This window comes from Lupinus angustifolius, chromosome LG13 (assembly GCF_001865875.1).
Source record: "Lupinus angustifolius cultivar Tanjil chromosome LG13, LupAngTanjil_v1.0, whole genome shotgun sequence".
In the NCBI taxonomy this organism is placed as follows: Eukaryota; Viridiplantae; Streptophyta; class Magnoliopsida; order Fabales; family Fabaceae; genus Lupinus; species Lupinus angustifolius.
Window position 1 is genome coordinate 5,304,618 of NC_032021.1, and position 11,938 is coordinate 5,316,555.

At 32.4% G+C, this 11,938-nt stretch overlaps 2 protein-coding genes and 1 non-coding gene across 3 annotated transcripts; 2 read left to right on the plus strand and 1 right to left on the minus strand.

Moving 5' to 3' along the window:
• Positions 2,982 to 4,324, plus strand: LOC109325846. The gene has a single exon (XM_019558439.1). The coding sequence runs from the start codon at positions 3,027 to 3,029 to the stop codon at positions 4,128 to 4,130; it is 1,104 nt and encodes a 367-aa protein (XP_019413984.1). The 5' UTR covers positions 2,982 to 3,026; the 3' UTR covers positions 4,131 to 4,324.
• Positions 8,469 to 8,541, minus strand: TRNAR-CCG. The gene has a single exon. It is a non-coding gene; the product is annotated as a tRNA-Arg (tRNA).
• Positions 9,826 to 11,682, plus strand: LOC109363529 (transcription factor bHLH52-like). The gene is made up of 2 exons (XM_019609794.1): positions 9,826 to 10,554; positions 11,485 to 11,682. Exons 1-2 carry the CDS (start codon positions 9,826 to 9,828, stop codon positions 11,680 to 11,682), a joined length of 927 nt encoding a protein of 308 aa, XP_019465339.1.

Here is an 11,938-nt window from a genome sequence, read left to right on the forward strand (position 1 = left end):
ATCACTAATTAATATTAAATTATTATTAGCATATAAAATATATAAAAAGTAGGAAGAAAAATATGTGAGGAGGAGGTGACATGTGGCATGAAGGAAGAAATGTAAGGAGAAAGTGACATGTGGCATGAGGGAATGAGAAAGTGACATGTGACATGAGAGAATGACAAAGTGACATGTGGCATGAGGGAGTTTTTTTTATTATATTGTTAATATATTTCCATCAAACACGTGTGAATATGTGAAAATAGTCTTTTCACATTTTTTTATCTAAAACTCAAACAATGTTTCATACTTGAGAGATGTTGTCTAATGTGTTATCACATGTATCACCTAAAGTATATTTTTGGTCCCAAACTTTTTCATGTGTTGAGAATTAGATCCTCAAATTTTTATTAGTATTTTACATTCTCTAACTTATATATTTTTTGGTTAACTAAAACTGACATCACATAGGAGATAATCTTGTATTGATTGTATAATAATGGATCTTTATTCAATATACCTAATAAAATTAAAACAACTTATGAAATGTCAACCTCATCTTTTACAATTGTGTGAACACTTAATTTTGTCCAAATTATTTCGCATGATTGGACAGTTTTTTATCCACACTTAGATAAAATGGTAATTTTTGTGGTTTTGTAAAGTCATTGAATTATTTTTACTCACTTATGAATGTTATAATAACTTTTTTGTTTTTATAACATCATTAAATGCATTTTGTCAAGCATTTTGATAATTCTCATGGAATTAACAGGACAATATGGTCTTTTATCTAATGGGGAGATATCAAGTTACTCGAGGAATAACTTTAAAGAGTTACTTCATACCTCCATCATTCATCTATTACACTAAAAGTTCACAATCGTTGTTTAAAAACTCATATGAAACTCACATGACCAGTCTTTTCTTTCTTCCTCTTACAACTAAAAAACCAATGACCTTAAACCATAACAATGTTTGGATCAAGAAGCTAAAAAAACTAAAAGCTATAATGGTATGAACAATTTCCTACAAAACCAAATTTGATTCAACAATGCATCTTATTGCAAATATCTTTCTCTTAAACTGAAACTTTATCACAATTACAAGTACCCCATAAAAATAAAAGAGCAATTGTGTGATAATCATAAATTGTGGTAAACCATGAAAATACAAACATATCCCGTCACCGTAACCACCTTACTCCTCATCCACCATAACCTAATTGTAGTAAACCATAAATTATTTATAAATTAAATATGTTATTAATAATGCCTTTAAGATTGAGCATGAAATCTTTTTATTGGTCTAAAAGGATTTTAAAATCCACAAACGAAAAATGGGGTTCTTTGGAAGATGGAAGCCATGACCATTGTGATGTGGTGAAACAATGGATGATAATAAGAAAAGGTTAGTAAATAATGTAAAAGGAAGAAGAATGGTCATGTGAGTTTCATGTGACTTTTTAAACAAATAATATGAACCGTAATACAATGAATGGTGGACATTTAGAATAACTCTTCAAAGTTACTCTTAGAGTAACTTGATTACCCCACTTTATCTAAATATGAATATTTTGGTAATTTCCTTGTGATTAAGGGAATATAATTTATTTTCTCATTCCAAATAAACTTTTAAAGAAAATAAACTATTGTAAGAATTCGGAAACCTTCAATATATCCAGGAAGAGATTGGAAGAGACAAAAAAGTTCACTAATGGTGAAGCAAAACTGATTTTCCAATTTAACTAAAAAATGGGTTGCAATCATCTACAATCTGAATTATGAGAGAATGAGAAAAAATCACGTAAATGAGAAATGTGCATGAAAGAATATGTGGAGTGTCAAGGATCTCAAGGACCTATTGCTCCATCAAGAACCTCGACTATAAAGATTAATGCATCTTACTAAATCTCTGAATCTTTTCCGACATTGATCTCGGTTTACCCTCCTTGATCAATGAACATTCCTTATTGAACCTACGGAAATCACAAAATAGTTCAAATTGACCATGACTTATCATAAACAAAGTATGATAAATTTTTTTGTAGGTTTTGCTTATGAAGAAGTGCACAGAAAGACATTGCACAAAACCCTCCAACAAATGATTGGCCATGAAGCTACAAGGGAAAACAAATGCATCACTTTTCCTTTCAAAGTCAAAGAGAAAGCCTTGCACACCATTAAATTTATTCCTCCTCTATAACAAATGGTTGGTCGATAATACTAGATATTCTCCCTCACATTAGGTGATTTGTCATAACTACCAATATTGGTGAGTTGTTTGAAATTGGTATGGATAAGATTCAATATGATTGTCTCACTAAATCGCACATCAATAAAATTGTCTTATTCTGTATATAGCTCTTATTGTGGTAGATTTTTTTTTCACGTAGAAAATAACAAATTTTTTTTTTCCATGTCCTAAAAACCATTTTTCACACACAACTTTCAATTTAATGTATTAATTTATTTACCATCATTTTTATTTAAGGGTTGTTCAAAATGATTTTATGAATTTAATTACAAATGATTTTAATGTTAGGAAGTTTAAGACATGCTAAAATCTTTTTTCTCAAGTGATTTCTTTTTAAAGTTTATCAATCTATTTAAAAAAATCTTGAATAATTTAGGAAAATAATTAAATATACAATGAAATATAATATAAAATAAATGTTCTAAAGAACAATTTTATGGTCAAGTTAGGCTTTAAAATTTAAATATAAGAATGATTTTAAATACAAAAATAGTCCGATAAATATTTAGAGTGATGTCAACCCATGACTCTTAGTAGTTATAATTTTTTATTATTATTTTAAATTATTTAAACTAATATTGTACGTACACATGTTAATAATCAATTTGTAAATAAATAAATATAATTTTGACCAATTGCAATAAAGAAAGCTACTTGACCAATTGGAATAAAGAAAGCTACTTGACCAATTAACTCATCATCATTTATTTGGTAATGTCTTAAAATTTTGGATGAAACCATTTTACTATTGAGACAGAAAACTGAAACCCACATTTCAAAACACAAGCATGACACTCCTCTCATCCAAACATTCCTTTACCCTCCTCCTCTTCTTACCTCTCCTCTTCATCCATATTTCAACGCCGTCTACAGTCTTTGCCGCCGACCGCCACGTCATCAATTTCCGGTCACCGAACCTCTACCCGGAAGGCATCGCCTGGGACCCCAAGGCTCACCACTTCCTCGTCGGCTCCCTCCGCCACCGCACCATCTCCTCCGTCTCCGACTCCGGCGTCGTCAAAACCCTAATCTCCGATACCTCCCTCCTCGAAAACGTCACCGTTCTAGGCCTCGCGGTCGATTCACTCAACAACCGCGTCCTCGCCGTTCTCTACGCCATGAAACCTCTCCCACCTTTCAACGCCCTCGCTGCCTACGACCTCCGATCCGGCCACCGCCTCTTCCTTTCCCTCCTCCCCTCCGACACCGCCGCAATCGCAAACGACGTCACGGTTGACTTCAAAGGCAACGCTTACGTCACGAACGCCGCAGGGAACTTCATCTGGAAGGTGAACGATAAAGGCTCAGCTTCGATCTTATCGAACTCACCGAGGTTCACGGAACTTCCAGTAGACCCTACCTTACCTTATAGTTTCTGCGGCCTCAACGGTATTGCTTACGTCAGCGACGGTTACCTCTTAGTGGTGCAATCAAACACAGGGAAGATGTATAAGGTTGACGCTGAAGACGGTACCGCCACGCGCGTGGTCTTAAACAAGGATCTGATGGGCGCAGACGGCGTCGCAGTGAGACAAGACGGCGTCGTTTTGGTGGTGTCACCGGAACTAGGGAAGATGTGGTTTCTGAAGAGTAACGATAGTTGGGGAGAGGGAGCGGTGTTTGACGAAATTGACCTTGACTTGGAAGGGTTTCCTACTACGATTGCTTTGAGGGAGAGGGATAGGGCTTACGTGTTATACGGTCGTATACGTGAGGGTGTTTTGGGGAATTCGGAGAGGGAGAGTTTTGGAATTGAGGAAGTGAGGTCAGAAAAGGAGGGTGAGAGTGTTGTTTGGTTATTTGTGATGATTGGATTTGGCTTAGCTTATTTTCTATATTGGAGATTTCAAATGGGGCAGCTTGTGAAGAATATGGATAAGAAGATCAATTGATTGTTTGTTTCATACTTTCATGCCATAATCCAACATGATCAAGGTGCTTTTTCTATTTTGGTTTCACTTTGTGCTTTTAATTTCCCCATTCCAGATATTTTTGCTTTTGAGAATGGATTCTAAAAATAAGTGGTCATGGGATTGCTGTTTAATGTTGATAGTGGATTATCCATCTATAGTGGTTACCCTATTTTTATGTCAATTATTGTGAAAATGTAAATTGACATTGCTGCAAGACTATTGTAGTGGTGTCCTTGTGAAATTTTGAACTCAGATGATGGTATACCAATGTCCCAACAGCCAATTTTCTATGTTAGGGTAGCTGAATGGAATAGGATGAACTGTCACCATTCTTGTCCCAATTTTATGTATCTTTTTGATGAAAAAGTTTCACTTAATTAAAAAACTATTCTAAAAATATAAAATAACATTTTTATATTAGTTGGAAAAAGTTGTTTGGACAGAACTATGATGACATAATCATTTTGTGACAAATAATCCTAATTAAGCTGAATGATGATAATAAGAAATGGAAGTGCATCTTGTTTTCTAAAATTTGTAACACTACTACATGTATCATTTAGTTCTTATTGCTTAGGAAATATAAATTAATATAATCAATGAAAAATGAGTGTTAAATGAAATAGTAGACACTTTAGGACACTGGCTGGATAAAGGATTAGAGAGGTGAAGATTAAAACAATAAGTGGGAATAAGCAACATGTAACTTTCTGCATACTATAAAATAGGAGATTTTGGGTATAAATAAGAAAAGTGGGTTGAATTACTAATAATATGTAATAAAGTAGGAAAGTGAACCATGCATGAAGGTGCAGATGCTACTTAGAAAGTCAACTCAAATAATTGAACCTCATTGTTTTGTACTTCAGAATTCAGAGAACATGATTAGTCAAATATGAAGTATATCTTACACGTTAATTACATCACATGTAGAATAATTAGTATTCACTTGTTTACCTTGGCTCTACTTTGGTGGTAGTAGAAATTTCCTTCTAAGAATCAATTTTGGACTTTTCCCCTCAAAGATAGATTGCTGGTCTTTTAGGTGAGGTAGCTGGCTAACTGCAACACTTGTATTTGTTAACAGATATATTGGGTTGAAGAGATCAACATGAATGCTCCTTTCCACTTCATCAGAAACAAATGCCCCATTTAATGCTGGAACCATTAACTGTAGACATACCCCATCATTCCATGAATGCAGATCCTATCCCCAAACCTGTTCCATTCGATGAAATTAAACATAGTTAAAGATATGCTTTTGGGACAAGTGATTTCCATTACATATCTGATAGAAATTATTTGAGTGAAATCAGAGATAAGAAATAGTGTACCAAAAATGAACTGAGAGCCTAATTTTACATACATGCCCTATAATATTGAGAGGTGGACAACATCATAGAAGCTATTGTTTTTTCTTTTACTAATAATTTCAAGAACAAACAACATTCCAAAGCTATATACATCAGCCTTTGTAGAGAAATAATCATATTCTGCATACATATAATAACACCACAAGAAATAATTATTCATGACCTCAAAATAATTGTTTTCACATATTCCTCAACAAAGTATATAATAAGTAATGAGTTCAGCACACTCGTTAAGTACCAACAATTCTGTTGGTATTCATTGGATTCTTGCTGTCTAATCATTCTTCCCATACCAAAATCTGAATTTTTAGGATTCATTTTCTCATGAAGAAATATGTCATTGGCTTTTTTTTGAGTACTTATGAAGTTAGAGAATCGTTGAGAAATTCATTCAATCATGTTGAACAGCTTAGCTAGTTTAACATGTCTCAATTACACTCATATCTCTTGAATTTTAGTGAAATTACACAAATTATCATTCACTTTTTTATACCTACACAAACCATCTAATTTTTATACTTTTATCACTGGCCACCACTGCATGAGAAATAAGTGTATTTTTTTAAACAAAAAAATATGATAAATGCAATTAAGTTAAACAAAACATGATATACTATGAAGACAAGTTTAAATAATATACAAATCAATGTATCTTTATTACTTTTGGTTACAAAATGCATCAACAATTCTAAAGAGATATTGTTTAAATCATTCTTATACTATTATAACGAACCAAAAATAATAAAGAACTATTGACTCATATATTATTTGGACTTGTCTTCATAATATACCATGTTTTGTTTAACTAAATTGCATTTATCACATTTTTTGTTTAAAAGATCATACATTTTTTATCTCGTGCAAGGATGATCAGTGTAATGAAAATATAAAAAGCAGAGGGTTTGTGTAGGTGTAAAAAAGTCAGGAGTGATTTTTATAATTTCGCTAAAACTCAAGGGGTGTCAATATAATTTACTCTTATTTATTATCATTATTATTTTTGTCACATAGAAAACCTTAAATTCAATAATATGTAACAACAATCAAGTCAATCCAAGGTAGGCTACCTTGACAAAAATACTAAAATGATTTTCCCACGTTATATAAGTGTGAAATTATACTACATTTGCATTGTATTTAACTTGTATTATATAACATAATTAGGACTTTTAAGATTGTTTTTAGCTTTTATTTCTCTTTGTTCGGGTTGAGCTGATGTTTTAGCTATGTTGTGCAGATTGGATGAGTTAAAGCAAAAAAGAGTAAAGATTGGATGCAAGATTGAATTCAGTGTTGATGCTATGCGAAGAACAATTGAAAGACTAAAATAAGTCATAGATATTATATTATATTCCTATTTTTTAGATTTGTTTTGTTGGGCTTATCCCAATATTTTGTAATTAGGATAAACAAGGGTTCTTCCTCAAAGATTTTACACTTTTTTTACATTACAATTCTCTAATTTAGAATTTGAATTCTCTTCTACATCATAAGTGAGTAATTCCATTTGTTTCTAGGATTGGGGCTATGCCCTTTTACATTCAATAAATATTTGCTCTTACTTCTATTCCATTGAGTGTTGTGATTTGAATCATTAAACTGATTTTTATTCGTGTGAGTTGTCTAGCCAACAAATTATACTTCTTAGATACATTGGGGAAGGACCGAGAGGTGAACCCAACTATCCGACCATTCAGTTATTCAAACTAGAATCCTAATTCACGAGAGTAGTATTAGGATTCTCGGGGTTTTTTGGAATTCACCTTAGATTGCTATGAAGCGATTGGATAGAAAATTCAAGTAAAGAATTTGATTGATAATTGTATCACGAGAGTAGATGCGACTTTAATTGAGTACACGTGCTGAAGCTCGAGAGAGGATGACACATATCAAAGAACAATTCACCATTACAACTTAAAGTTCATGAAAATGAGCAAAACAAGGATTTGTTAAATTAGATTTCAATCCTTTTGATTATTTTTATAATTATTCTTGACAATTGTTCTAAATTCAATTTTTTTTGTTTATTTGAGTTAAATATAAATTACTTGTTATAATTAAAGGAGTTTTCCAATACTCGCAGGGTCAATATTTTATTACTTACGATGTAATCGTGTACTTGTGATTTGCCCTAGTAGTTTACCCAGTCTACTTAACCATCATCATATTTATCTACTTAACAATCAGTATTCATTCAAGTTAGGTAAACATGAGTAAATGCAGTTAACCATCGCCAATACTTATTAAAAAAATTAAGCTGCAGAAAGCCATTATGGTTCCCTGTATGTGCTCTGGTTTGCTGCATAAAGTTCAAGCTTAAGAATTATGAAAAGAATATTTTTTTCTGATGTTATTGTCATCCAAAACATTTTCAAAATAGACTCCAACATATTCCTCACCAAATAAAGAGATTATCTCTTGTTCTTGAATGTAGCACCCAAGTAATTGTACAAGATTCATTTTGAAATTTAACAACTCCTTGTCCCCATTGTCAAAATTCCCTGAAGTGATAACAAAATATTGATTAGTCCTCTAAAAGAAACAAGTTGAGATGAAACTGGTTGTACCCTCTATGATTGATGCATAACTAAATACTTAGAAATAATGTCCCTTATTTAAGTCATCTTCTGAATCTTTTATACCAATGGATCCATCAGAAACTGTTGAGTCTTGCATCTCAGTCTCCACTCTTTTTCTTCTCTTATCTGTTTACATGAAAATGGGAGTTATGTGATACACTGTTTTCTTCATCAGTGTTATACCCATAACACAAATCTACCTCTGCAATTGAATGAGTGGTAGTGTTCATCATCATTTGAGACTATGTTGGAGTTATCTATGCCCTGTGACTCCTTTGGAATTTGCTCAGAAAACCCTATTGTTTGTTAGTTTCCAATTCAAGGTTGAAGGAACTGGTTGATGGATTTGAAAAAAAGAATGATTTCGATCACGGTGGGACTCGAACCCACAATCTCCCGCTCCGGAGGCGAGCGCCTTATCCATTAGGCCACGCGACCATTCTTGTTAACAACGGACACATCTAGTTAATTAAACATACCTATAGTAGCACTGATTTTTTTATAAATATTAAGTATCTTTTCATCTCAAATGTTTTCATCATCTCATAATATGACTACCTAATAAAATTTATAAAAATCAATCTTAATTCCTCTTCTTTTCCCCTATGTCATCTCAAAATTCTTTACCCTGTTTTGATTGTGTAAGGCTATAGTTTGGTAATAAAGGGGAAGTTTGATATAAGAATAATATAATTACATGTTTGAGGATTAAACTCAGAAGAAACGTGTTAATTACATAATAAATTCATATTATGAATTCGTTTAGCTTCACTAAATTATTTGACATTTTATTTTGATAGTTACAAATGGCTACACTGTACACACAACCAGCACCACTGTAATGACAGAGATTAAACTTTTGAGGCGTAAATTAAGCATTACATCCCAAAATATTTGTATATATATGCTGCTGCTAAAGTAGGCTTATAGCGCTATATGCAAAATCAGCAAAATGTCATACTATTATAGGAACATATATTAGCAAAATATTTCCATATGTTATATGCTATAATACAATATTCACATTTTATTTTTATTTTAAATCAACTATATATAATATCAAACAAATATTACATTTTTGACCATATCTAAGACTAAAACATGGTTGTTAATGTTAATGCAGACATGAGTAAATTAAGCCATGATATAAGATTAAAAATAAAAGAGAGTACAGAAAAATGGAAGATGCAAGTTTCCATAACTGCCTCTAATAACCTCCCCGTAATAATCTCAACCCACAAACTAGCATTGAGGTAGTTTTCATAGCTGTTCAGTTCTTGTCAATAAATTAGTCTTTTTCATACTCTCTTTCTTCACTACACAACCCTCTCTCACATTTACAAACAACTTATACTTAGCTTCTTCTTGCACACACTATCTCTCTCAGGTCTCTCTCTATCTCTAACATTTTTTAGCTTCATGTCTATTTATAAATTTATTAAATATTATTCTTTCTTCTGCATGCATGTCAACTAATCAAGTTCTTGTCTATTATGCGTTTCTTCTTTTATGCACTACTTGAGCTTTAGCACTAAACCATATAAGCATTTACAATTATATCTTATATCAGTTTCTTCTTATATTTATGCACTTTAGCTTTAGTAGCATATTAGCACTAAACTGTATATATATATGCATTTGCTTGCAGCTATATGCATGACTCTTGGTTTCTACTATATGTAACTTCTTTTCTTGTTGCACCAGGTTTTCATTTTCACTATCATGGCACTGAGCACTTACTTGAATATGGACTTGGATTTTCACCAACCTCCCAACTCAAAAATGAGCACAATTGCACCACAACTACTTGCACCAGAACACCACAACTACCCAATTTATCATCAAGATGAAAGCTTCTCCCTTCCAAAAACTAATGTTGATCCTTATTTTGCCCAAACAAGTTTTCTTTACCCAGAAATCTACCCTCACCTCCTTCCTTATAACGACCCTGTCATCTCACTCTCTGATATCTTCCCTACTGAAGAAGATCATTGCAATAACCTCCTTCAATGCCCAAAACGCCAAAAGTGTTTCTATGAAGAACTAGAGCAGTCTCCAAACAACAACTTCATTGATGGTTTTGTCCCAAATGATCCATTTCCAGAAGAGGAACTAGTACTACCACTATCAGAACAACAACTCTTCTTTGATGCAATACCAAACTTTCAAGTTCCACAACTTCCCCAAGATAATATTATTAGGGCATATGGTGCTGGTTACCAATATGAGAATGAATATGAGAGGACAAGTAAGGAGAAAAATACCATATCCATGCAAAGCTTAGCGGCACGAGAAAGGAGAAGGAAGATCACTGAGAAAACACAAGAACTTGGGAAGTTGGTACCTGGTGGTTCAAGAATGAACACAGCTGAAATGCTGCATGCAGCTGGAAAATATGTTCAGTACATGCAGGCTCAAGTTCAAATGCTTCAACTTATGGACACACTTCAGGTTATTACTTTTACTATCATTGTGTAACTTCATGATTAATCATGATAGTTACTTTAGTGGTTTTCTTGTTTTATTTTTTCCTCATGCATGCACACACTATTACATGACTTCAGTTTAATAACCAAAAGTTTTTGTCTGTAATTGTAAATTTGATATTTTGTTTGAAAAGCTTTGATCAAATGGACAGGTTTAGAGAGAATAAATTATCGCTAGTATTGCTTCCAATTAAATATCAAAAGTGAAACAGTTATTATTGCAGTGAATATAGGTTGTTCTATCAAATGTTATGTTTTTTTATTCATGCTAATATGTTATTGTTCATAGGTCCTAACTTATTTTGGGATAGATTATATTATTATTTTAATAATGGAATTTCTTTTTTGATAAATTAAAGTTTAGGTGAGTTGAGTCCTAAAACTTGTTACATTAAACCATCATCTACACTCTACAAATGTTTAGGGAGTAAAATTTAAACTCACCACTTAATCTCTTGTCTTATATGTTAGCATCTAGAGGAACCTATATATGTTTCCTATTTCAGAGTATTTAGCATGGTGTTTGGAAATTCAGAACATGAATTTTTGTATTGGGAAGAAAGAGATAGAACTAGGTAGAGAGATTTGAGGAAACAGTTAATAGGATGGGAAGACATGGTCAATATTAGAGAATGAGAGACTTTAGGAGCAAGCTATATATATATATATATCCACGTGGATTTTTTGTAAATTAGGAAGAAGTTAGAATATTCATGTATTTTTAATTTCAGGATATTGATAATACCAGATTACTAGGTTTTTTGTCACCCATGCATGCCATACATTATCATCATACAATTAAGTTGACAATTGACATGTATAAATGCTTGAAGTTATTCCTTCTATATGGTTTAATACTTTAAATCCACGTTTTATATTTTGATAATTGTTGCAGGAATATAAAGCATCACCTCCAAGTGAAAATCTGCATACCCTGCTTGGCTCTCTAAGTGTTCAAGAGAAGATGTATTCAGAGAATAAGTGCATTGTTTCAAAAGATTTCATTACTACTTTGACAAATCATGCCAATCTTCAATCAAAACCTTCCATCCTTAAAGATCTTATGCAGTTGATTGGGTCTGGCATTGACTAGAAAACAAAGCAAGAATGAATCTTCCATGTCTTTAAATTGTTCATGATCCAATGTTGTTTGTCTAAGTTTATTTTTAATGTATTCAGTAAATATTGCTAGATTATTGTTGGATTTAGTTAGATTTAATTCAATGAATGCATAGTTGTTTTTGCATTAAACTTTTTATTTACTTATTTATGTTCATATAATCGTATCAAGAGAGTGTGGTTGGGTACTAATCTTCCGTTGGATTCCTGAATATTATATAGTATATTAT